Here is a 25,984-nt window from a genome sequence, read left to right on the forward strand (position 1 = left end):
AGTAGCAGATTACATACGCGTCCTCCTTTTAGCGATCCAATCACATTAGTGGTTTACTGTCTTTCAGGTAGCATGTTCACAATTTAAAAAATCCCGTATGAGTTCTATCCAAAGCAGTTCAATCGGCAAGCTTTTCTACCAATACCAACTAGCTATGTAGTGTACGTCTAGCTAATTATATCGAGTGATTTACGCAGTCAGGGGCAGTGATTTTTATCATTTAACCCATACGCTTATGTAAACTGCCTTTATTATCAGCATTTTAACACAATCTGCTTGCTTCCCTTTGTTAAAATGTATCTACTGGCCGGCGGAAGGAATGGAAGGGCTAACAGAAGTGTGATGTGTGTCCTGCTGCCCCTGGTTGTCGCGGTGTTGTCAGCTGGAGTTTCTGGGATGCAGGAGGAACACAAACCAGTCCAAGAACAACCGCAACAAGAGGTAGTTAGCTAGCTATCTTAACTAGCAACTCGAAAACATTTCACATAACTAATAATGCTAACTAGCGAGCGTCGTTACGTTCGCATAGCCAGAGCAAGATGATGTGTAAAGTCACCACCAGTATCTATTTCACTCGGTTACTTTGACCTCTTTCTTGGTTCATGCTTTGGGGACATGCTATAGGTGGACAACATGGTTAGCCGGGTTATTGTCCTGGTCGTCACTAGCCCTAGTCTGAAAGTTGAACTCCAATAACTACCAAGTTGTATTATACCCCCAGTCTACGTGACTTTGACTACCTGCTTCAATGAGACAGGCTGTACACTTTCCAATATACAGTATCAGTCAAACGTTTTGACACACCTACTCATTCCAGGGTTTTAGTTTATTTTGACTATTTTCTACATTGTAGAATAATAGTAAAGATATTAACTATGAAATAACACACATGGAATCTTCTAGTAACCAAAAAAGTGTTAAACAAAAAAATATTTTAGATTCTTCAAAGTAGCCACCCTTTGCATTGATGACAGCTTGGTATTCTCTCAACCAGCTTCATGAGGTAGTCATGATGCATTTCAATTAACAGTTGTGCCTTGTTAAAAGTGAATTTGTGTAATGTCTTTCCGTAATGCATTTGAGCCAATCAGTTGTGTTGTGACAAGTTCGGTGTGGTATACAGAAGATAGCCCTATTTGGTGAAAGACCAAGTCCATATTATGGCAAGAACAGCTCAAATACGCAAAGAGAAATGACAGTACAACCATTACTTTAAGACATGAAGGTTAGTCAATCTGGAAAAATGTAAGAACTTTGAACGTTTTCTTCAAGTGTGGCAGGTTGGGGCGGCAGGTAGCCTAGTGGTTAGAGCGCTGGGCCAGTAACCGGAAGGTTGCAAGATCAAATCCCCAAGCTAACAAGGTAAAAATCTGTCGTTTAACCCACGGTTCCTAGGCCGTCATTGTAAATAAGTATTTGTTCTTAACTGACTTGCCTAGTTAAATAAAAAGTGCAGATACAAAACCATCAAGCGCAAAGGCTCTCATGAGGACCGCCACAGGAAAGGAAGACCCAGAGTTACCTCTGCTGCAGAGGATAAGTTAATTAGTTACCAGCCTCAGAAATTGCAGCCCAAATAAATGCTTCAGAGTTCAAGTAACAGACACATCTCAACATCAATTGTTCAGAGGAGACTGCGTGAATCAGGCCTTCATGGTTGAATTTCTGCAACAACACCACTACTAAAGGACACCGATAAGAAGAAACACAAGCCAAGAAACACGAGCAATGGACATTAGTTTGGTTTGAGGAGTCCAAAATTGTGATTTTTGGTTCCAACCGCTGTGTCTTTGAGATGCAGAGTAGGTGAACGGATTATCTCTGCATGTGTGGTTCCCACCGTGAATATAGAGGAGGTGGTGTGATGGTGCTTTGAGGGTGACATTGTATGTGATTTATTTAGAATTCAAGGCACACTTACCCAGCATTGCTACCACTGCAGCGATACGCCATCCCAGCTGGTTTGCGCTTAGTGGGACTATCATTTGTTTTCAACAGGACAATGACCCAACACACCTCCAGGCTGCATAAGGGCTATTTGACCAAGAAGGAGAGTGTTTGAGTGCTGCATCAGATGACCTGGCTTCCACAATCACCTGACCTCAACTCAATTGAGATGGTTTGGGATGAGTTGGACTGCAGAGCGAAGGGATAGCAGCCAACAAATTCTCAGCATATGTGGGAACTCCTTCAAGACTGTTGGAAAAGCATTCCAGGTGAAGCTGGTTGAGAGAGTGCCAAATTGTGCAAAGCTTTCAAGGCAAATGGTGGCTACTTTGAAGATATATTTAGATTTGTTTTAACACTTTTTTGGTTACTACATGATTCCATGTGTGTTATTTCATAGTTTTGATGTCTTCACTATTATTCTACAATGTAGAAAATTGTAAAAAAATAAATAAAATAAAAACTTTTGACTAATACTGTATGTGTACAAAAAAAAAAAAAAAACATGGTTTCCATGGCTAACCTGTTGTGGAACTGAACTGATATTTGTTTCCCCTTCAACAGAAAACACCAACCGCTCATGCTATTGGCCCAGAGGTCAGTGAAAATGATCCCAGCAAATCTGGTGACCTGGGCTTCATCCATGCCTTTGTTGCTGCCATCTCTGTCATCATTGTCTCTGAGCTGGGAGACAAGACTTTCTTCATCGCTGCCATCATGGCTATGCGCTACAACCGCCTCACTGTGCTGTTGGGGGCAATGCTAGCGCTTGGCATTATGACCTGCCTTTCAGGTTGGTGGATGGATTGTTGGGATTTTGTTCATGTATCCCAATTAGTGGAGGTGCGGATCCATCCTGGGTGTGTCTGAATGTCCCCCTGAGTATTTGGTTCTGTACAGTCCGTCCTTTATCCTACTAAGTGCCTCTTATGTTTTCTCAGTGATGTTTGGCTATGCCACCACCATCATCCCCAGGATCTACACATACTATGTGTCCACAGCTCTGTTTGCCATCTTTGGTGTTCGCATGTTGAGAGAGGGGCTGAAAATGAGTCCAGACGAGGGTCAGGAGGAGCTGGAGGAGGTGCAGGCTGAGATTAAAAAGAAGGATGAGGAGGTCTGTAAAACACACACTGCCCACACCTTCATTTGCATGTTAGGAATTTTCATATTACCCTGCTGTAACTCTTGGTCTAGGGTTTCATTGTTTGGTTTGTATTCCTATTTCCTATAGCTCCAGCGGTCTAAGCTGGTGAATGGGGCTTCAGATGTGGAGTTGGGCTCAGGGTCAAGCCATCCTCAGGGGCGATGGCACAGCTTCATCTCGCCTGTGTTCATCCAAGCCTTCACCCTCACCTTCCTGGCAGAGTGGGGAGACCGCTCTCAGCTGACCACCATCATCTTGGCTGCCCGGGAGGTGAGTCCTGACAGACCCACTATGGAGTCTGAGTCTGCTTGCCTAGTAAAAATGGCACATGCTGGCAAATGTTTCACTGATCTCAAGCTAAAATGCTGAGATGTGGCTGCAAAGCATTCATTGTGGATCTAAAGTCTGAGTTCATGATTAAGATCAGGATATAGGGTTGCTGTGTATGTGTAATATACTCAAAAGGAATTATATTGTTAGGGAATTATTGTTGTGCATTTATTTCTACTGCACTGTGATACTTGTTGGTTCTGTGAGAGGCTTAAACGTATCATAAACAAATGCTCTGTCTCAGGATCCTTTTGGAGTGGCAGTGGGTGGTACTCTGGGACACTGTCTGTGCACAGGACTGGCTGTGGTTGGAGGAAGGATGATTGCACAGAAGATCTCTGTCAGAACTGGTGATACATTTTTCCTCACTTGAATAATAAAAAAAATGTGTTCCTGGTTGTGGTCATAGCCTACACCAGGGCTCTCCAACCCTGTTCCTGGAGAGCTACCGTCCTGTAGGTTTTCGCTTCAAACCTAATCGAGCGCATCTGACTAATAATTAGCAGGTTGATTCGATTAATCAGAAGTTACAACTGGGGTTGGAGCGAGATCCTACAGAAGGGTAGCTCTCAAGGAACAGGTTGGAGAGCCCTGGCCTAAACTGTAATGAATGTAGCTAGTAGTCATTGGAATTGTGTTATGGACCTCTTTTTTTTCTCCTCCTCAGTTACAATCGTTGGTGGGATAATGTTCCTGGCCTTTGCATTCTCTGCCCTCTTCGTCAAGCCAGATGCTGGAATCTGATTTGGAGTACATACCTGTAAAGCTCAACTATGTGTATTTGGAGAGGCTGTACTCTTGACTCTGTGTGTATGACAGTTGTACTGTACTCATGGTGTGGGTGAGATATGGAGAATATTCTATAATGGGACTCTAATTGGTGAGTGTGTCTGTGTGAATGTTGCCCTCTTGTCTTACTGAGTCTGTGATCCCTCACCGTTCTGAATCCTGTGTCTTACACACAGGACAAGACTTACCTCTCCCTCAGGCCTGTCAGTACTGAGCTTGGGTCTGTTTTATTAATTCGTTCCCCATCCTCGGGTTATTATATTATGATTTAAGAGCAGCTCATTCATTGACTGAGTGCATGGAATCTCTCCTCCCCTCTTCAGCATGAGCTCAGTGTTGTTGAACGCTGACTTCAGGGAAATCCCATGGAGGGCCAGTCTGTCTTATCTACCACTCAAATTACTACAACTGTTTATGAAGAGGTTGTGTGAGGCCTACTGATGAAGAAATCATGGAACAAAATACTTCATAGCTTCACTGCCATGTTTTGAGACCTGAGCCATTGTCTACTACACCTTTCCCGAAAGTGGTTGGTTTTGGTATTTATTTACGACTTTTGAGCAGAGATTGGTATTGTTAACTTTTATTTTTTTAGCTGAAGTACTGTAGACACGATACTTTTTTAAAGTACACAGGGAAATGTCACTACATTGTCAATATTTGACAAGTTGTACCCTGTGTAGACCGACCAAGCGTGTACATGTACGCTGTTTGCGATATTCACTTCATTGTTAAAGCCTGATTAATGTAAATACTCAATAAAACCTGTCATGCCAAGACTGGTTTCTTACCTTATAAATTATTGTCTAGCCCCTACATTTTATGCAATGACCAAGTTATCCTGGATATGAGTGATTGCTGAAAATTGCGAGAAGCAATTAACGCCTGCCTTCTGGTTTGTCCATCACGAGTGAATGTCCAAAACGAGGGATTTCTCAATTAAAAACATTTTATTCATTTTAAAATGTAATAAGGGGCGCAAGCAGCACTGCTTGCTTTAAAAGGTTCCATTATGTTTAGTTTATGTAGAAATGATCTGGCTCTAGAAATTAATTTATAGCAGCAAACTCCTTAGTGATATTACAGCACCATTAAAATGCTAAATACCTTCAGAATGTCTCTGGGTTATCACACAACCTAATTTACCTATGCTGCAGAGCATGGTTAGCACCATTGAAATAGAAGGGGTAGAACGGACATTAAAATGCATTTTTCCTTTTTAAGTCTACTCCGGGGTCCAAGGGATGAAACTCCCAAACAAATATATCAATATCATATTGGTCCATTCCACTGATTTCTGAGCACCCTCAACGATCGACATGTTCGAACTTTGAGTTCAACTGATGTCACAGAACTAGACAGAGGTTGTGGAATTCATTGCTTGAATAAAATGCTGAGAAATGCCATTAACTACAAACTGTCCATTCTACTTGTTCTAAATCTATGGTTAAATGTAATTATGGGTCAAGAACTGATGTAAAAAGTGGAACACAGCCCTAGGTTATGACTCAATTGTGCCAAGATGAACCATTTTCCAGTTCGATGTTTTTGGGAAATTGTACTGAACAGATTAATTTCATGAGCCAAACAAGTGTACTGCAAAGAACGCCACACATACAAAGATTAAATGATAGAACACTGAAAAACATCCAGAACTTCTAGCGTGTACATCAGAACTACAGAACATTAAACATGATTCACCACCCTCTACATTGGGCATTAAAAACATCTTTCCCACACCCCACATCTAGCATATAGTCTGGGTTGAATTACCTTGTATATATGCCTTTTGAGATACAACATAGGAGATCCCTACTTTGATACTTCTGGTAAACATGTGAAAAAGGAACATCAATATGTGGTCATCCTAGAGATGATCCAATATATTAATATAGCATTCCCCTCAAATCACATTGAGAGAATTCATAAGATTTATTTGGCAATTGAAACCAATTACATGGAGGGGGGGGGGGGGGGGGCATAGAGCATATGCTGTTAAATAAGGATTCCTTTCAACATTTCAATACACCTTTGCATAACCATGAGCTCATGAGTCCTTATCAAGGAGCTCAAAGTAGCCGATTCTGTTTTGGGTAAATTAGATCAATAGTTCTTACGCATGTCACAGTTTGTTTAATTCCTTTCTCATTTGAGGTAAATCATTAGGTAGATTTATTTTCTATTTTGCTTTCCCTTTCTACACCATGATAGCAGTATATTACATTGTATGACAATATCTACTATAGCTATCTTTTGAGGTCTAGCTTGGCCATAGAAAAATAATCTTAAAATCTGAGGTGTGTGTTCTGTTAAAACACATGGTTATTCATTTCTTTATGCATACCAGTTTTTACACAGCTATGTTGGCGTTCGATATTAAATTACATTCATTCAAGTATTGCACTGCCTGACCTACTGATGGTAGCTGAAAAGGTTTATCACTAGATGGAGCAACTTTAATTTGTGTTAATAAAAAAAACAGCATAAAATCAGTGACCAACCAACTATTAAGTAAGAGCCACATATACCGTTTCTATACAACTTGTTGAATAATCTGTGTCAATATGCATTACTGGCAATACAATAACTTTGAGGTTATAAGAAGTACCAGCCTTGTTGTACAGGGCAATGCACCACCAATAGCCTAGCAACAGGGACCACCATTCACACTAAGCGTGAATTTTAATAAGCAGAGACTAGCAGGCTTTGTGTGACTTATTGTACATGTGAACAGAAGGGCTTGGGACAGTTTTGCCATGAGGTACTGCAACATGAACATGGATTAGTCCAGCCAGCCTTGTGAGAGACCAGAGCAGGAAATGACCCCTAGAAGGCCCAGAGGTTCTACAATGTTATGCTGTGATACCAGAGGTTTGATAGAAAATGTTATTTGTCAACTTCCACCAATAAAAAAAGTGAAACTTAATGCAGGTTTCACACAATCCTTCTCAACTAAAAGATAGCAAACGATCAAGAATATTAATTATTCTACACTGAACAAAAATATAAATGCAACATGCAACAATTTCACAGATTTGACTGAGTTACAGTTCATTCAAGGAAATCAGTCAATTGAAATAAATTCATTAGGCCCTAATCTATGGATTTCACATGACTGGGAAAACAGATATTATTGGTCACAGATACCTTAAAAAAAGGGAGGGGTGTGGATCAGAAAACCAGTCAGTATCTGGTGTGACCACCATTTGCCTCATACACCACCACGCAACTCCTTCACATAGAGTTGATCAGGCTGTTGATTGTGGCCTGTGGAATATTGTCCCATTTCTCTCTTCAATGGCTGTGTGAAGTTGCTGGATATTGGTGGGAACTGGAACATGTCGTACACGTCGATCCAGAGCCTCCCAAAAATGCTTAATGGGTGACATGTCTGGTGAGTATGTAGGCCATGGAAGAACTGAGATATCTTCAGCTTCCAGGAATTGTGTACAGATCCTTGCGACACGGGGCTGTATATTATCATGCTGAAACATGAGATTATGGCGGCGGATGAATGGCACGTCAATGGGCCACAGGATCTCGTCATGGTATCTCTGTGCATTTCAATTACCATCGATAAAATGCAATCGTGTTCATTGTCCATAGCTTATGCTTGCCCATAACCATAACCCCACCGCCACCACTGTTCACAACACGGACGTCAGCAAACCGCTCGCCCACATGACGTTTCCCCAGCGTCCCAGTAGCCATCGAAAGTAAGCATTTGCTCACTGAAGTCAGTTACGACGCCGAACTGCAGTCAGGTCAAGACCCTGGTGAGGATGACAAGCGTGCAGATGAGCTTCCCTGAAAAGGTTTTTGACAGTTTGTGCAGAATTTCTTCGGTTGTACAAACCCACAGTTTCATCAGCTGTCCGGGTGGCTGGTCTCAGATGATCCTGCAGGTGAAGAAGTCGGATGTGGAGGTCCTGGGCTAGCGTGATCTGAGGCTGTGAGGCCGGTTGGACGTACTGCCAAATTCTCTAAAACAACATTGGAGGCGGCTTATGGTAGAGAAATTAACATTAAATTCTCTGGAAACAGCTCTGCTGAACATTCCTGCAGTCAGAATGCCAATTGCACACTCCCTCAAAACTTGAGACATCTGTGGCATTGTGTTGTGTGAAAAAACTGCATATTTTAGAGTGGCCTTTTATTGTAACTGTGTAATGATCATGCTATTTAATCAGCTTCTTGATGTGTCACATGTCACGTGGATGGACTATCTTGGCTAAAAACAAATGCTCACTAACAGGGATGTAAACAACTTTGTGCACAACATTTGAGAGAGAAGCTTTTGTGCGTATAGAACATTTATGGGATGTTTTATTTCAGCTCATGAAACATGGGACCAACACTTTAAGGATTAGCCCCTTTTTTTCAATTTTCGCCCAAAAATGACATATCCAAATCTAACTGCCTGTAGCTCAGGCCCTGAAGCAAGGATATGCATATTCTTGGTACCATTTGAAAGGAAACACTTTGAGGTTTATGGAAATGTCAAAGGAATGTAGTAGAATATAACACAATAGATCTGGTAAAAGATAATACAAAGAAAAAAAAGTTATTTTGTATTTTTTGTACCATCATCTTTGAAATGCAAGAGAAAGGCCATCATGTATTATTCCAGCCCAGGTGCAATTTAGATTTTGGCCACTAGATGGCTATGTGCAAAGTTTTAGACTGATCCAATGAATCCATTGTATTTCTGTTCAAAAGTTTTTATCAAGACTGCCCAAATGTGCCTAATTTGTTTATTTATAACTTTTCATGTTCAAAATTGTGCACTCACCTCAAACAATAGCATGGTATTTTTTCACTGTAATAGCTACTGTAAATTGGACAGTGCAGTTAGATTAAGAAGAATTTAAGCTTTCAGCCAATATCAGATATGTCTGTCCTGGGAAATGTTCTTGTTATTTACAACCTCATGCTAATCACATTAGCCTACGTTAGCTCAACCGTCCCGTGAAAGGGACACCGTTCCCAAAATGTTGCGTTTATATTTTTGTTCAGTATATAATCCATTTTTTATAGAGATGAAATTAGCTGACCTGCTCCCTGACCATTCTACTGTAAGTGAAGATTCATAACGACTACTACTAAAAGTGCCATTCTGCAGAAGCCCCTGACAACAAATGAGCAACTGGGAAAACCAGAGGCTCAATCGCCAAGAACCTCACTTGACAACATTCACCATAGAAACCTGGAAATCCACTATGGAAGTTAATATGGCAACATATAGTACAACCAGTCCATAGGACCCCACTCAACAACAGTTGTTTTAAATTTGCCATGGCACGACAATATAACCATCACCTTATAGCCTTACAACACAGTTACATGGTGATATGTACCTCCTGACAGGAGGAGCAGAGCAGCAGGAGAAGAAAAACTTCAAACAGACAACATCTCTTAACTGTATGATAATTGTTTCAATCCATTCTTTTGGCAGGTCCAACAAACACCAGTTTCACTTGTTTCAGAGGTCATTTGCGTTCTAGGATCAAATAGCCTCAGCATTTTCTCTGTTCTTGTCTGGACTGGGCCTAGCCTTAGGAAACATTTCCAGTAGTGTAGTTTGTCTTCTCGCAATCGAACAACTGAGAAGAAGTGAAGAGTACTGTCTGTAGGGGGTTCTTAATGTTAGAGTCATCAGTAGCCAGAGTTTCAATAAGTGCTATACGTTTACTTTAATGAATGACCCCAGTAGGTCAGATTAGCAGTTTAACGTCTTGATTAAGACCACATCCCCCCCACAGTGTAATACCTACGTCACTGGCTTCAGACAAACATACAAGCTTACTTCACGACCACATGAAGATGAACTCGGATCGCAACAATCGCTGGTGGCATTCTGTCCTAACACCTATTTGATGAGATCCACCTTCATTACATTTCTCCTCTAAAGAGGACAAATTATCAATCATTTGTTTGTTCTGACCCAGAAAAAGCTTCATTGGAGATCAAGGTCATAAACATGCTGTAGTTGTTGGTTGTAAGTGACAGGAGAAAGTATGGACATAAGGGGATGCATTTCATTCATAGAACAGACACTAAAATAATTCAGTATTCATACAATTTCTAACAGAGCTAATATGTGATATTGTGAGGAAAAATCACAAGCGTATATTGCATTTCTTAGTTTAAGGTAGTGTTTTTGACCATTTAAAACGGCATTGAATAGATACTTTTTCTATGAGAATACTTATATTTTCTACACATTAAGCCTTCGGGGCTAAAATAACTACAGTATTGTAAAGCATTATGACTTGGCCCTAGTATAGCCTGTATCTAGAGGTACTATTCATGCATCACTATGAGTGTTATGTGACCACTCCTTAAAACAGTCATAATGCCACAGGTTTGAATAAACGAAAAAATGCTTTTGGCATGAGGCATTATGGCCGAGTAAAGAATGAACTCATAGGATTTCCATAGGATGCATTTAAAGTCTATTTGGTCAACTTTGGGTCTTTGCTTTATTAACTATTTAAAATATTGTTCTGACTAAGATTGTGTCTATTTAGAGTCCTCAACATGTTGCTTTGGACCACAATGAATATTCTAAAAAAATATTGTAACTTTAAAACATTTTTTTTCCTTTACCAAGACATTGAAGGTGAGGAAGAGGATGAAACAAACTGTGACATGACGAGCAGCATCAGCAGTGTCCGCTAAGCAGACCCCCCCCCCCCCCTGAGAAGAAGGAAGTCTGTGAAAAGATCTGCCATTAAGCGTGTTAGGTTTGCTTTCTTTCATAGAGTACTAGATAAAAAATATATATATTCAAAGCTACAAATAACAGACTACGCTTTTCATTTCATGCATCATATAAAATATTAGTTATCTTTTTGTCCATATATTTACATATTATTTTACATGTGTTCTGTACAATAAAAGTACAATCCACATGACATTCTTAAAAATATCTTCTGACCCATAATTACTTTCACATGAAAAACAAAAATAGGAGGAAAAACAATACACACAAGGAATCTGTCTGCTGTCTGTTCCGTAGGACTTCTTTGAAGCCTGGATTGAAGCTCCAGTGTGTCGACTGGATCATCCTGCATAAATTAATCCTGTGAGGGTGACCGGAGCACACACTGAACACACAAGACGAGGACAGGGGAGGGGACAAACACTGGCGGGACCAGGGTTTCCTCTTCCTGCCACCGTGGTGAGGGGACCTGGACAGAGTGGAGGTCTCTGTGAGGTAAGAGTTCTGAGCATGGCCGTGAGGCAGAGCGACCCGGTGCTTACTGTCAGCACAGCATTGTTTTCTCTCTGAAGTGCCAATCGTTCCCAAGTTCTATTGATCCATCCATCCACTATAACTCTTCACCCCCTCACACAAACACACAGACCTAGTCTTGGTTCAGTCCACATGTCTAATTGGCTGTTGCCAGGTTACTGGGGCTGTGTGCTGGAGCGACCTGACATGCTACCTGCCCTGTGAGAGGCCAGCTGCTGCTCCTGTTGCTGCTGTTGTTGGAGTTGCTGTTGCTGTTGTTGTTGCTGCTGCTGGAGCTGTTGCTGTTGCTGCTGATGTTGCTGTTGTAACTGTTGTTGTTGTTGCTGCTGCTGCTGCAGTTGCGTGGTGGCGAAAGCGCCTTGATGCTGCAGTGGGAACGCCGCCTGCAGGATCAACTGAGTGGACTGGTTTCCATGGAGCAGCCGAGGGCCCTAGAGAGGGAGAACAGAGAGGTGGGTGGGAGGGAAAAGTACTTGATCTACCTCTACAGACAGTGCTCCCTATTGGTCACCTCACCTGGAGGAACTGGGTTTGTTGCTGGGCCTGTCCATGCTGTGTGGCTAAGGCCTGAGACTGCGCCTGCGTCTGCTGCTCCTGCTGCTGAGGCTGCTGCTGGGCGATGCTGATTGTCTGAGTCTGGCCCTGCTGAGGAGCGAACGCTGTCACCACCTGGCCCATGAACATGGTCGTAGGGACCATGACCGCTCCACACGCCATCGGACCAGTCACCAGCTTAGTCAGCAACTGAGAGCCAGCTGGGAACCTGAGAGAGATGAGGGAGAGAGGGTGGCAATAAATGAGCAACATAAGAACCACACACAAAAAATGTATGCAAATCCCTTGGGTAATCAATATAGTTCTCAGCAACAATCAGCTGCTGAGTGAGAGGAGAATAAACCCTGTTGATGGCATCATGTACCTGATCTGTCCCGAGCGGTCCTGGGCAAATGTTGCCACAGTAGCAGTGTTGTTGCTGCTGTTCTGGGCCAAGCTGTTGGCTATCTGGACCACATTGGCCTGGTTGGTCTGAGAGATCATCATGGTGTTGTAGAGGGAGGCCGGCAGGGCACTCTGCTGGGGTGGCAGAGAGTGAGTCGACCTCACAGAAGACTGTGAGAGGACAGAGCTGGTGTCTTGTAGCAGGTTCTGTTGTTGAGGCTGGGCCTGCTGCTGAGGTTGCCGTTGAACCGTGTGCTGCTGCTGAGTACTGCCCTGCAGATTGCCTGCAGACACCACCTGACCCTGCATGTTGAGAGCGCCACCTGGCTGCATGGTGGTCCCCTGGGCCAGCTGCACAGAGCTCAGGCTCAGCCCACCTGCACCCTGTTGGAGGAACATCTGCACCAGAGAAAATACCACATGGTAAGACTCTTCTTACATAGAAAAACACAGGCATAATGACACATGCATGCATCCACACAAATGTAAGCAGACATTTTGGTTCAAGTACCCTTTCCCAGCTCTGCATAAGAGGGCCATGGGCAATATAGTGCTGTTCCTGAGACAGACAGCAGGGGTCAGTGCTAACCTGTAGGCCCTGGCCCTGCACCTTCTGGAGCTCCTCCTGGATCTGCCTGAGCTCTTGCTGCTGCCTCTGGATGTTGGCCTCAATCCTCCTGGTCCTCTGCTCCAGCTGATCCTTCAGGTGCTGCATGGCATCCAGCTGTGTGGAGAACTGTACCATGGGCTAGCAAAGATGAAAAATAAGGGATGTTTGTGGATGGCTCATTATAATTGAACATTTCTGTCACTGCGAAATTACAGTCCTGCGAGAGATTTCTCACCTGGACACTGGGCTGGATCTGCAGCTGCTGCTGTTGTGGCGGTTGCTGCTCTGGTGGCGGTTGCTGCTGCTGTTGTGGTGGTGGTTGCTGCTGTTGTGGTGGTGGTGGTTGCTGCTGTTGTGGTGGTGGTTGCTGCTGTTGTGGTGGTGGTTGCTGCTGTTGTGGTGGTGGTTGCTGCTGTTGCCGTTGTGGTTGTGGTTGCTGCTGCCTCTGCTGTTGCTGTTGATGATGTTGTTGTGAAACAATGGACGGGGCCATGTTCTGCCCTGTATTCTGGGTGTGCTGGGAGCTCATTGATTGCTGTTGGAGACAAACACAGGAACTACATTATGAACCAGATTACTATAAAAAATAAAGATGCGGTGACCGCAAGCGGAAGAAAGCCCACACTGACCTGACTGCTGACGGACGACCTTCGCTGTGATGTCATCTCAATAGCAGAGACGGACTGGCATCCTGGTGTACCCCTGTCTGTCTTTAGCTTAGGTGCTGAGGAGGAAAAAACAAACAACTTACTCTTAGGATCAAAGTAGCTCTCAGAAAGGATGTGACCATAGACAAGATGGATGTAGTGATGTCATGTGGTCAGTGCTTACAGGCTGGATTGGAGACGGCGGTGTGAGACGAGGACTTGCGGGAGCTGCGTGAGGAGGTGGAGGGCGTGCGGCTGCGGTCAAATCGCTCCAGGGCCTCCTTCAGGCTGGAGGTGTTGAGCTGGTGTTGAGACTCAGAACCAGAGTCCTGAGATGGAGAGAGCAGAGAGAGAACAGTCAGACTCACTACTACAACTCCCAAACGTTGTTAGGAGACTTTGGGAGTTGAGGTAATCACTGATCTAACACAGTTCGATAGGTGAAAACAAAATGTTTTTATATAGGTTTTCCATTTGCACATTTAGCTCATATAATATAATTTAAAAGTATGCATTACGGTGTCTGTAATAAATAATACATTTGGCAAAAACGAATGTAGACATTAATAAATGCATTTCCATAGCTACAACAGTGTTGTACCAAGATGGAGACACGGTGGATTCAACACAGCGCCCCCTAACAGTCATATAGTGAATATATAAATCATTGTTCACAACCTCTCCAGCAGTAGGAGTTGATGACTTCACACAGCACACTTGAGCTGTCCAAAGCAAAATGCCAATCAAATGCTGTCCAAAGCAAAAAAAGTGCCAATCAATCTACTCTGAGCGTATTTATTTTAGGGAAAGCGATTTCCAAAAGTACACCTTCAATAGTGAACATTCTAGCAATATGCTGGCTAGCGTTGACAGTATGCAAAAAGAAAGCTACAAAAAGACACTAGCATTCATCTTGCTAGCCTACTGTAGCCATTTTGATCTCTCTTTTGGTGCGTTTGTCTTAAAGGGACAGCGTCCTATTTTCAAATCTTCTCAAAATGACATAGTTTAGAAACAAATGAATGCAATGCAATTCTAAAGAATAGAGTAATGACTTGCATTGCTAAATTATGACACAGCTTTTTAATACGTATCATAATAACCAAATATAGGCCATTAACAGCTGAATATAGAGAGAAAGCATGGCAAACTTTAGGCCAATGTATTTAAGAACCAAACCATGTCCGGGCCAGTATAAATTATTTTTGGGACACTCGATTTTTGGCCAACTTGGCAGAACATGGCCCTATCCATATTTTAACAACAAAAACAGTAACATCATCAACAGCAACAGCATAGAATGCCAAGAGTGTGCAAAGCTGTCATCAAGGCAAAGTGTGGCTACTTTGAAGAATCTCAAAATGTAAACTCAGCAAAAAAAGACATGTCCTCTCACTGTCAACTGCGTTTATTTTCAGCAAACTTAACATGTGTAAATATTTGTATGGACATAACGAGATTCAACAACTGAGACATAAACTGAACAAGTCCCACAGAAATGGAAACAGAAATGGAATAATGTGTCCCTGAACAAGGGGGGGGGGGTCAAAATCAAAAGTAACAGTCAGTATCTGGTGTGGCCACCAGCTGCATTAAGTACTGCAGTGCATCTCCTCCTCATAGACTGCACCAGATTTGCCAGTACTTGCTGTGAGATGTTACCCCACTCTTCCACCAAGGTACCTGCAAGTTCCCGGACATTCCTGGGGGGAATGGCACTAGCCCTCAACCTCCGATCCAACAGGTCCCAGATGTGATCAATGGGATTGAGATCCGGGCTCTTCGCTGGCCATGGCAGAACACGTAACATTCCTGTCTTGCAGGAAATCACACAAAGAACGAGCAGTATGGCTAGTGGCATTGTCACGCTGGAGGGTCATGTCAAGATGAGCCTGCAGGAAGGGTACCACATGATGGAGGAGGATGTCTTCCCTGTAACGCATAGCGTTGAAATTGCCTGCAATGACAACAAGCTCAGTCCAATGATGCTGTGACACACCGCCCCAGACCACGATGGAGCCTCAACCTCCAAATAGGTCACGCTCCAGAGTACAGGCCTCGGTGTAACGCTCATTCCTTCGACGATAAACGCAAATTCGACCATCACCCCTGGTGAGACAAAACCGCGACTCTTCAGTGAAGCGCACTTTTTGCCAGTCCTGTCTGGTCCAGCGACTGTGGATTTGTGCCCATAGGCGACGTTGTTGCCAGTGATGTCTGGTGAGGACCTGCCTTACAACAGGCCTAGAAGCTCTCAGTCCAGCCTCTCTCAGCCTATTGCGGACATTCTGAGCACTGATGGAGGGATTGTGCGTTCCTGGTGTAACTCAGGCAGTTGTTGTTGCCATCCTGTACCAGTCCCACAGGTGTGATGTTTGCATGTACCGATCCTGTAAAGGTGTTGTTACACGTGGTCTGCCACTGCGAGGACGATCAGCTTTCCGTCCTGTCTCCCTGTAGCGCTGTCTTAGGCGTCTCACAGTACGGACTTTGCAATGTATTGCCCTGGCCACATTTGCAGTCCTGATGCCTCCTTGCAGCATGCCTAAGGCACATTCACGAAGATGAGCAGGGACCCTGGGCATCTTTCTTTCTGTGTTTTTCCAGATTCAGTAGAAAGACCTCTTTTAGTGTCCTCAGTTTTCATAACTGTGACCTTAATTGCCTATCGTCTGTAAGAAGTTAGTGTCTTAAAGACCATTCCACAGGTGCATGTTCATTCATTGTTTATGGTTCATTGAACAAGCATGGGAAACAGTGTTTAAACCCTTTACAATGCAGATCTGTGAAGTTACTTGGATTTCTACAAATTATCTTTGAAAGACAGGGTCCTGAAAAAGGGACGTTTCTTTTTTTGTTGAGTTAATAAAATAGATTTAGATTTAGATATATTTAGATTTGTTTAATACTCTTTTGGTTATTACATGATTCCATATGTGTTATTTCAGAGTTTATATGTCTTCCCCATTATTCCACAATGTAGAAAACAGTTAAAAAATATATAAAAAAACCTTGAATGAGTAGGTGTGTGTGTGTGTGTGTATGCATGCACTTGTGTACGTATGTACAGTTGAAGTCGGAGGTTTACATAAACCTTAGCCAAGTACATTCAAACTCAGTTTTTCACAATTATTGACATTTCATCCTAGTAAAAATTCCATATCTTAGGTCAGTTAGGATCACCACTTTAATTTAAGAATGTGAAATGTCAGAATAATAGTAGAGAAAATGATTTATTTCAGCTTTTATTTCTTTCATCACATTGCCAATGGGTCAGAAGTTTACATACACTCAATTTGTATATGTAAAATAAAACAATTTATTTGGCAGCATTGCCTTTAAATGGTTTAACTTGGGTCAAACGTTTCAGGTAGCCTTCCACAAGCTTCCCACAATAAGTTGGGTGAATTTTGGCCTATTCCTCCTGACAGAGCTAGTGTAACTGAGTCAGGTTTGTAGGCCTCCTTTTTCAGATCTGCCCAAAAATGTTCTATAATATTGAGGTCAGGGCTTTGTGATGGCCACTCCAATACCTTGACTTTGTTGTCCTTAAGCCATTTTGCCACAACTTTGGAAGTATGCTTGGGGTCATTGTCCATTTGGAAGACCCATTTGCGACCAAGCTTTAACTTATACTTATTTTCCACCATAATTTGCAAATAAATTCATAAAAAATCCTACAATGTGATTTTCTGGATTTTTTCTTCTCATTTTGTCTGTCATAGTTGAAGTGTACCTATGATAAAAAGTACAGGCCTCTCTCATCGTTTTAAGTGGGAGAACTTGCACAATTGGTGGCTGACTAAATACTTTTTTGCCCCACTGTATGTAGGTACAGTCGTGGTCAAAAGATTTGAGAATGACACAAATATTAATTTTCACAAAGTCTGCTGCCTCTGTTTGTATGATGGCAATTTGCATATACTCCAGAATGTTATGAAGAGTGATCAGATGAATTGCAATTCATTGCAAAGTCCCTCTTTGCCACTGAACCCCCCCCCCCCAAAAAAAAATCCACTGCATTTCAGCCCTGCCACAAAAGGACCAGCTGACATCATGTCAGTGGCTGGAGATCACTCTGTCATGCTGATTAAGTTTGAATAACAGACTGGAAGCTTCAAAAGGAGGGTGGTGCTTGGAATCATTGTTCTTCCTCTGTCAGAAATGGTTACCTGCAAGGAAACACATGTCGTCATCATTGCTTTGCACAAAAAGGGCTTCACAGGCAAGGATATTGCTGCAAGTAAGATTGCACCTAAATCAACCATTTATCGGATCATCAAGAACTTCAAGGAGAGCGGTTCAATTGTTGTGAAGAAGGCTTCAGGGCGCCCAAGAAAGTCCAGCAAGCGCCAGGACCGTCTCCTAAAGTTGATTCAGCTGCGGGATCGGGGCACCACCAGTAATGGCAGCAGGCAGGTGTGAGTGCATCTGCTGGCCTGGTGTCAAGAAGGGCAGCTAAGAAACCACTTCTTTCCAGGAAAAACATCAGGGACAGACTGATAGTCTGCAAAAGGGATTGGACTGCTGAGGACTGGTGTAAAGTCATTTTCTCTGATGAATCCCCTTTCTGATTGTTTGCCAATAAGTTAATTGACAGCATGCCAGGGCGGATTGCAGAGGTCTTGAAAAAGAAGGGTCAACACTGCAAATATTGACTCTTTGCATCAACTTCATGTAATTGTCAATAAAGGCATTTGACACTTATGAAATTCTTGTAATTATACTTCAGTATTCCATAGTAACATCTGACAAAAATATCTAAAGACACTGAGGCAGCAAACTTTATGAAAATTCATATTTGTGTCATTCTCAAAACTTTTGGCCGCGACTGTATGTATGTATGTATGCATGTATATACATGTATATATATATATATATACATGTTTCTTTTTATTAATCTTATTTCCTGATAGTTGCTGGTTGAAAAAACAATCTAGCATTAAAATGTACCAGAGGCCACCAAACTAGAGCTTGTAACACCCCCATCCCAGCCCGGGGGAGCCTGGTTGGCTATTTTCTACTTGGCTGGCTTCTCCATGTGCCTGTGGAAAACACCCTCATCATTAACGAAACTCAGCCCCGTCTTTATCCCCTAAACTGAATTCTGATTGCTCATGCTCAGGAGTCGGCGAGACGAGCTCTCGTGTCAGTCTCATAAATGTCTCACCTTATCTACCGCAAAGATTTCTGGCGGCGGTGACTCAACAATCCCCAGCTCCCTGCGCTGTTCAGCCCTTACCTCAGCATAGCTGCAACACAACAGTGAAAGAGGGTTATGAACATCCTAACACAATGTAATACTACTGGTTATCCATAGTATGACAGACATACTTCTTGTGAAATATACATACGAATATCATTATTATTGATTGGCCGATTTATACCTGACGACAGTGTGCGTGCAGACGATGAACTCGGGCCTTGAGTTCCACTGGTGGTAGGTGATGTAGTAATGAGTCTGGAGCCAGATCCACTGCTGCCCTTTGGTGAGAAACCTGTAGTAGCACGACTTCCCCTTCCCATACTGCATTACTGAAGAAGAGAGAGAGAGGAGTGAACTGATGTCACAGATATGGACATGGGACAGGAAAACACAAACACACTCATAAAATGTGTACCCACTGTGACTATTAAAACCTACCCTAACCAGAAACCGTTTGCAACTTCCGGCGCCGACAGAGATGGCCGCCTCGCTTCGCGTTCCTAGGAAACTATGCAGTATTTTGTTTTTTTACGTGTTATTTCTTACATTGGTACCCCAGGTAATCTTAGGTTTCATTACATACAGTCGGGAGGAACTACTGAATAAAAGAGCAACGTCAACTCACCATCATTACGACCAGGAATACGACTTTCCCGAAGTGTATCCTGTGTTTTGCCCACCACCCAGGACAATGGATCGGATCCCAGCAGGCGACCCAAAACAACGATGTCGTAAAAGGGGCAAACGAAGCGGTCTTCTGGTCAGGCTCCGGAGACGGGCACATCGCGCACCACTCCCTAGCATACTACTCGCCAATATCCAGTCTCTTGACAACAAGGTTGATGAAATCCGAGCAAGAGTAGCATTCCAGAGAGACATCAGAGACTGTAACGTTCTTTGCCTCACGGAAACATGGCTCACTCGAGACACGCTATCGGAGTCGGTACAGCCAGCTGGTTTCTTCACGCATCGCGTCGACAGAAACAAGCATCTTTCTGGTAAGAAGAGGGGCGGGGGCGTATGCCTTATGATTAACGAGACGTGGTGTGATCATAACATACAGGAACTCAAGTCCTTCTGTTCATCTGACTCACAATCAAATGTCGACCGCAATATCTACCTAGAGAATTCTCTTCGATTATAATCACATCAGTATATATTCCCCCCCAAGCAGACACATCGATGGCCCTGAACAAACTTTATTTGACTCTATGTAAACTGGAAACCACATATCCTGAGGCTGCATTCATTGTAGCTGGGGATTTTAACAATGCTAATCTGAAAACAAGACTCCCTAAATTCTATCAGCATATCGATTGTGCAACCAGGGCTGGGAAAACCCTGGATCATTGTTATTCTAACTTCCGCGACGCATATAAGGTCCTCCCCTGCCCTCCTTTCGAAAAAGCTGACCACGACTCCATTTTGTTGCTCCCAGCCTTTATCCAGAGACTAAAACAGGAAGCTCCTGCGCTCAGGTCTGCTCAACGCTGGTCCGACCAATCTGATTCCACGCTTCAAGACTGCTTTGATCACGTGGATTGGAATATGTTCCGCATTGCATCCAACAACACCATTGACGAATACGCTGATTAGGTGAGCGAGTTCATTAGCAAGTGCATCGGCGATGTCGTACCCACAGCAACTATTAAAACATTCCCAAACCAGAAACCGTGGATTGATGGCAGCATTCGCGCGAAACTGAAAGGGCGAACCACTTCCTTTAACCAGGGCAAGGTGACCGGAAACATGACCGAATAAAAACAGTGTAGCTATTCCCCCCGCAAGGCAATCAAACAAGCTAAGCGTCAGTATAGAGACAAAGTAGAGTCGCAATTCAACGGCTCAGACACAAGAGATATGTGGCAGGGTCTACAGTCAATCACGGATTACAAAAAGAAAACCAGCCCCGTCGCGGACCAGGATGTCTTGCTCCCAGACAGACTAAATAACTTCTTTGCTCGCTTTGAGGACAATACAGTGCCACTGACACTGCCCGCTACCAAAAACTGCGGACTCTCCTTCACTGCAGCCGACGTGAGTAAAACATTTAAACGTGTTAACCCTCGCAAGGCTGCAGGCCCAGATGGCATCCCCAGCCGCGTCCTCAGAGCATGCGCAGACCAGCTGGCTGGTGTGTTTACGGACATATTCAATCAATCCTTATCCCAGTTTGCTGTCCCCACATGCTTCAAGAGGGCCACCATTGTTCCTGTTCCCAAGAAAGTTAAGGTAACAGAGCTAAACGACTACCGCCCCGTAGTACTCATTTCTGTCATCATGAAGTGCTTTGAGAGACTAGTCAAGGACCATATCACCTCAACCTTACACCCTAGACCCACTTCAATTTGCTTACCGCCCCAATAGATTCACAGACGATGCAATCGCCATCGCACTGCACACTGTTCTATCCCATCTGGACAAGAGGAATACGTACGTAAGAATGCTGTTCATTGACAATATCTCAGCATTCAATACCATAGTACCCTCCAAGCTCATCATTAAGCTCAAGGCCCTGGGTCTGAACCCACCATGTGCAACTGGGTCCTGGACTTCCTGACGGGCCGCACCCAGGTGGTGAAGGTAGTAAACAACATCTCCACTTCGCTGATCCTCAACACAGGAGCCCCATAAGGGTGCGTGCTCAGCCCCCTCCTGTACTTCCCGTTCACCCATGACTGCATTGCCACGCACGCCTCCAACGCCTCCTCTCACTCAACGTCAACAAAACAAAGGAGCTGATCGTGGACTTGAGGAAACACGCCCCTATCCACATCGACGGGACCGCATTGGAGAAGATGGAAAGCTTCATGTTCCTCGGCGTACACATCACTGACGATCTGAAAGGGTCCACTCACATAGACATTGTGGTGAAGAAGGCGCAACAGCGCTTCTTCAACCTCAGGATGCTAAAGGAATTTGGCTTGGCACCTAAAACCCTCACATATTTTAATAGATACACAAATGAGAGCATCCTGTCGGGCTATATCACTGCCTGGTACGGCAACTGCATCGCCCGCAACCGCAGGGCTCTCCAGAGGGTGGTGCAGTCTTCCCACCGTGTCACTGGGGGCAAACTACCTGCCCTCCAGGACACCTACAGCACCCAATGTCACAGGAAGGCCAAAAACATCATCAAGGACAACCACGTGAGCCACTGCCTGTTCACCCCTCTATCATCAAGAAGGCTAGGTCAGTACAGGTACATCAAAACTGGGAACAAGAGACTGAAAAAAAAGCTTCTATCTGAAGGCCATCAGACTGTTAAATAACCATCACTAGCTGGTTTCCACTCGGTTACGCAACCCTGCACCTTAGAGGCTGCTGCCCTATATACACAGACATGGAATCACTGCCCACTTTAATAATGAAACACTAGTCACTTTAATAATGTTTAATTAAATGTTTACATACTGCTTTACTAATCTCATATGTATATAATGTATGCTATTTTACTGTATTTTAGTCAATGCCACTCCGACATTGCTCATTCTAATAATTATATATTTCTTAATTCCATTATTTTACTTTTAGATTTGTGTGTATTGTTGGATACAACTGCACTGTTTGAGCTAGGAACACAAGCATTTTGCTACAACATCTGCTAAATATGTGTATGTGACCAATACAATTTGATTTGAAATACACAAATGTGACAGAAATGTACTTACAGTGTTCGTGGCATTTGGCCAGTGACTCCAGGTCATCCACGTGGTAGTAGTCATAACCAGATGTACCCAGAACCTCAAACGGCAGGTAACCTATTATGGGCGGAGCCCTGGGGAGGTAACAATGTCATTAAATGATAGCACAACCCATTCAAAAACAATAATATACAGTTTATCACCCTTTAAAGTAGTTATAATAACACATCAAAAAACACACAAAACAATGCATTACCCTCTGGACCTGGTATCTACAGAGGACAGTATAATAAAGGTTTTCAGTGGCAGTGAAACACTATGTACTCTTTCTAGTGTTGTTGCTCAAAAACAGTTGAGACTGACTGGCCCAGAGAGAACACAGCAGCCAGCTAATTGGATTTGAGATGAACCTAACACTCTAGTTTCAAACAGGTAGAGGCTAACTCACTCGAACATGACATAGGCAAGTAAACACACAGACATGGCTATAGACAGCACACATTACCTGTGGTCCAAGAAGAGGAACTTCCATTCTAAGCTGTGTCTGGAGGTGAATTCTTCATTGGGTTCTTCCACAGTGCACATCTCCTGTGGGTGAGTGAGGAAAAACTAGATGTTTACTTCTTATACAAAGGAAATCATTTACAAGGCTGTCACTTAGGAAACTTTACAGTACAGCATTTGACATACCTGGTTACCTAGCTACCTACATATGCAGTCTGTGATATACTGTATAAGTGTCTTACCTTAATAAACTGTGGTTTAGCTAATCTCACAGTTGCTATGAAACAGACTCGGTCCTCAAAAGCGGGCCGGAGTGAACGCTGGATCACCCCTTCCAAGCCGTTTCGAGTTGAGTTAGGTACTTTGGGAGAAAGGGAAAATAAAGATTGGGACAGACCAAAAGGCAACAGTGACTAAGTGCATTTATGGTCACAAACTAAATACAGAGCAACTACTTGTGTACACATTCCAAGCCTATTTTCCCATAAATCAATATAAAATAAAACTTACCATTATTCAGGGCCTTGAAGTTTCCGATGAACTTGACGTACTCGTACACAGGGGGAGCTTTAGGGTCAATCGTCCCTCTGAGCATGTGGCAACAGAATTCTAACTGGTTTTTAGCTGAAAACAAATTAATTATACAATAAAACAGTACAAATAAACTCATGGGTACATCTAACTCTGAAAAAATTATCTGCTTATGCTGTGGCCAAAGAAACTTGACTATGATGTTACTTTAGCTAATATGGTGACAGCGATATAGGCTGTGTGTAGCGGTTATCATCTGGTTTGGCTTGGAAATAATTTTTTTTACGCCTGGTAACATATAACTGATGTGCATTGAAGTCCACAAACAAAGAGAAAAGGTGAGAGGAAGAGAGCGCATGGTTGCGAGAAGGAATACAACGTGGCTGCTCTTAAAGTGAACTGTGTTTACATGTGATCAGGAGTGTATACATTCTGCCGATTCAGTTGAAAAACATTTCTTAAAATGGCAGCAAGCGGAATGAGCAGAGTTAAACATACCTCAATTTGTCTAATAGAAACTCTCGTTTGCAACTGTTGGACTAACAATTACACTCTAGATCAGCTAGATGCAAGCAAGAGTGTGCAAGGCGGTATTGAATGTGTCACTATCTGTCCGTGTGTTACTGTCTGTCACTTAAAAATATCTCAACCTGTATGCACCTACGTTGTAAACTTTGAGTCACAGGTCGAATTGCTGCAAATAAACTACTACTAAAGGGCACCAATAAGAAGAAGAGACTTGCATGGGCCAAGAAACACGAGCAATGGACATTAGACCGGTGGAAATCTGTCCTTTGGTCTGCTGAGTACAAATTGTATATTTTAGGTTCCAACTGCTGTGTCTTTGTGAGACACAGAGTAGGTGAACGGGATTAACTCCGCATGTGTGGTTCCAACCTTGAAGCATGGAGGAGGAGGTGTGATGGTGCTTTTTCTGGGGACACAGTCTGTGATTTATATAGAATTCAAGGCACACTTAACCAGCATGGCTACCACAGCATTTTGCAACAATATGCCATCTGGTTTGCACTTAGTGGGACTATCATTTGTTTTTCAACAGGACAATGACCCAAAATGACCCACACCTCCAGGCTGTGTAAGAGTTATTTGATCAAGAAGGAGAGTGATGGAGTGCTGCATCAGATGACCTGGCCTCCACAATCACCTGACCTCAACCCAATTGAGATGGTTTGGGATGAGTTGGACAGCAGAGTGAAGGAAAAGCTGCCAAGTAGTGCTGAAGATATGTGGGAACTCCTTCATCCTCCCTCTTCATTTACATTTACATTTACATTTAAGTCATTTAGCAGACGCTCTTATCCAGAGCGACTTACAAATTGGTGCATTCACCTTATGACATCCAGTGGAACAGCCACTTTACAATAGTGCATCTAAATATTTTAAGGGGGGTGAGAAGGATTACTTTATCCTATCCTAGGTATTCCTTAAAGAGGTGGGGTTTCAGGTGTCTCCAGAAGGTGGTGATTGACTCCGCTGTCCTGGCGTCGTGAGGGAGTTTGTTCCACCATTGGGGGGCCAGAGCAGCGAACAGTTTTGACTGGGCTGAGCGGGAACTGTACTTCCTCAGTGGTAGGGAGGCGAGCAGGCCAGAGGTGGATGAACGCAGTGCCCTTGTTTGGGTGTAGGGCCTGATCAGAGCCTGGAGGTACTGAGGTGCCGTTCCCCTCACAGCTCTGTAGGCAAGCACCATGGTCTTGTAGCGGATGCGAGCTTCAACTGGAAGCCAGTGGAGAGAGCGGAGGAGCGGGGTGACGTGAGAGAACTTGGGAAGGTTGAACACCAGACGGGCTGAGGCGTTCTGGATGAGTTGTAGGGGTTTAATGGCACAGGCAGGGAGCCCAGCCAACAGCGAGTTGCAGTAATCCAGACGGGAGATGACAAGTGCCTGGATTAGGACCTGCGCCGCTTCCTGTGTGAGGCAGGGTCGTACTCTGCGGATGTTGTAGAGCATGAACCTACAGGAACGGGCCACCGCCTTGATGTTAGTTGAGAACGACAGGGTGTTGTCCAGGATAACGCCAAGGTTCTTAGCGCTCTGGGAGGACGACACAATGGAGTTGTCAACCGTGATGGCGAGATCATGGAACGGGCAGTCCTTCCCGGGAGGAAGAGCAGCTCCGTCTTGCCGAGGTTCAGCTTGAGGTGGTGATCCGTCATCCACACTGATATGTCTGCCAGACATGCAGAGATGCGATTCGCCACCTGGTCATCAGAAGGGGGAAAGGAGAAGATTAATTGTGTGTCGACTGCATAGCAATGATAGGAGAGACCATGTGAGGTTATGACAGAGCCAAGTGACTTGGTGTATAGCGAGAATAGGAGAGGGCCTAGAACAGAGCCCTGGGGGACACCAGTGGTGAGAGCACGTGGTGAGGAGACAGATTCTCGCCACGCCACCTGGTAGGAGCGAC

At 43.7% G+C, this 25,984-nt stretch overlaps 2 protein-coding genes across 6 annotated transcripts in view; one reads left to right on the forward strand and one right to left on the reverse strand.

Moving 5' to 3' along the window:
- The first annotated feature begins 75 nt into the window (after positions 1–75).
- Positions 76–4,992, forward strand: tmem165 (transmembrane protein 165). 3 transcript variants are annotated; one of them, XM_029686428.2, is made up of 7 exons: positions 78–161; positions 318–441; positions 2,512–2,740; positions 2,889–3,064; positions 3,182–3,364; positions 3,669–3,774; positions 4,092–4,992. In XM_029686428.2, the coding sequence occupies exons 2-7, from the start codon at positions 343–345 to the stop codon at positions 4,166–4,168; spliced, it is 870 nt and encodes a 289-aa protein (XP_029542288.1). In that variant the 5' UTR covers positions 78–161; positions 318–342; the 3' UTR covers positions 4,169–4,992. The 3 variants fall into 3 exon arrangements, with proteins under 3 accessions (XP_029542287.1, XP_029542288.1, XP_029542290.1); XM_029686427.2 differs by having other exon boundaries at positions 76–441; XM_029686430.2 differs by lacking the exons at positions 78–161; positions 318–441 and adding an exon at positions 2,072–2,216.
- A 4,889-nt stretch (positions 4,993–9,881) lies between these two features.
- LOC115145135 (circadian locomoter output cycles protein kaput) overlaps positions 9,882–25,984 on the reverse strand; it is a 66,779-nt gene continuing 50,676 nt past the window's right edge. For all 3 annotated transcript variants that reach the window (XM_029686431.2, XM_029686432.2, XM_029686433.2), the window contains 13 exons: positions 23,532–23,645; positions 23,264–23,382; positions 23,023–23,105; positions 22,545–22,651; positions 19,055–19,202; positions 18,838–18,919; positions 13,852–13,996; positions 13,650–13,744; positions 13,256–13,555; positions 13,000–13,158; positions 12,391–12,809; positions 11,988–12,234; positions 9,882–11,902 (listed from right to left, as the gene is read on the reverse strand). In XM_029686431.2, the coding sequence (XP_029542291.2) occupies positions 11,627–11,902; positions 11,988–12,234; positions 12,391–12,809; positions 13,000–13,158; positions 13,256–13,555; positions 13,650–13,744; positions 13,852–13,996; positions 18,838–18,919; positions 19,055–19,202; positions 22,545–22,651; positions 23,023–23,105; positions 23,264–23,382; positions 23,532–23,645 (2,294 nt within the window). In that variant the 3' untranslated portion in view covers positions 9,882–11,626. The remainder of the gene's footprint in view (positions 11,903–11,987; positions 12,235–12,390; positions 12,810–12,999; positions 13,159–13,255; positions 13,556–13,649; positions 13,745–13,851; positions 13,997–18,837; positions 18,920–19,054; positions 19,203–22,544; positions 22,652–23,022; positions 23,106–23,263; positions 23,383–23,531; positions 23,646–25,984) is intronic.

This window comes from Oncorhynchus nerka, linkage group LG17, assembly GCF_034236695.1.
Source record: "Oncorhynchus nerka isolate Pitt River linkage group LG17, Oner_Uvic_2.0, whole genome shotgun sequence".
Taxonomy (NCBI): domain Eukaryota; kingdom Metazoa; phylum Chordata; class Actinopteri; order Salmoniformes; family Salmonidae; genus Oncorhynchus; species Oncorhynchus nerka.

What these genes read in the sequence shown, in the direction of transcription:
- tmem165 (XM_029686427.2), top strand. Translation starts at nt 295, where the DNA reads ATGTATCTACTGGCCGGCGGAAGGAATGGAAGGGCTAACAGAAGTGTG. An exon ending in CATTATGACCTGCCTTTCAG is followed by an intron (nt 2,741 to 2,888) that starts GTTGGTGGATGG and finishes ATGTTTTCTCAG; the next exon opens with TGATGTTTGGCTATGCCACC. An exon ending in TTAAAAAGAAGGATGAGGAG is followed by an intron (nt 3,065 to 3,181) that starts GTCTGTAAAACA and finishes TATTTCCTATAG; the next exon opens with CTCCAGCGGTCTAAGCTGGT.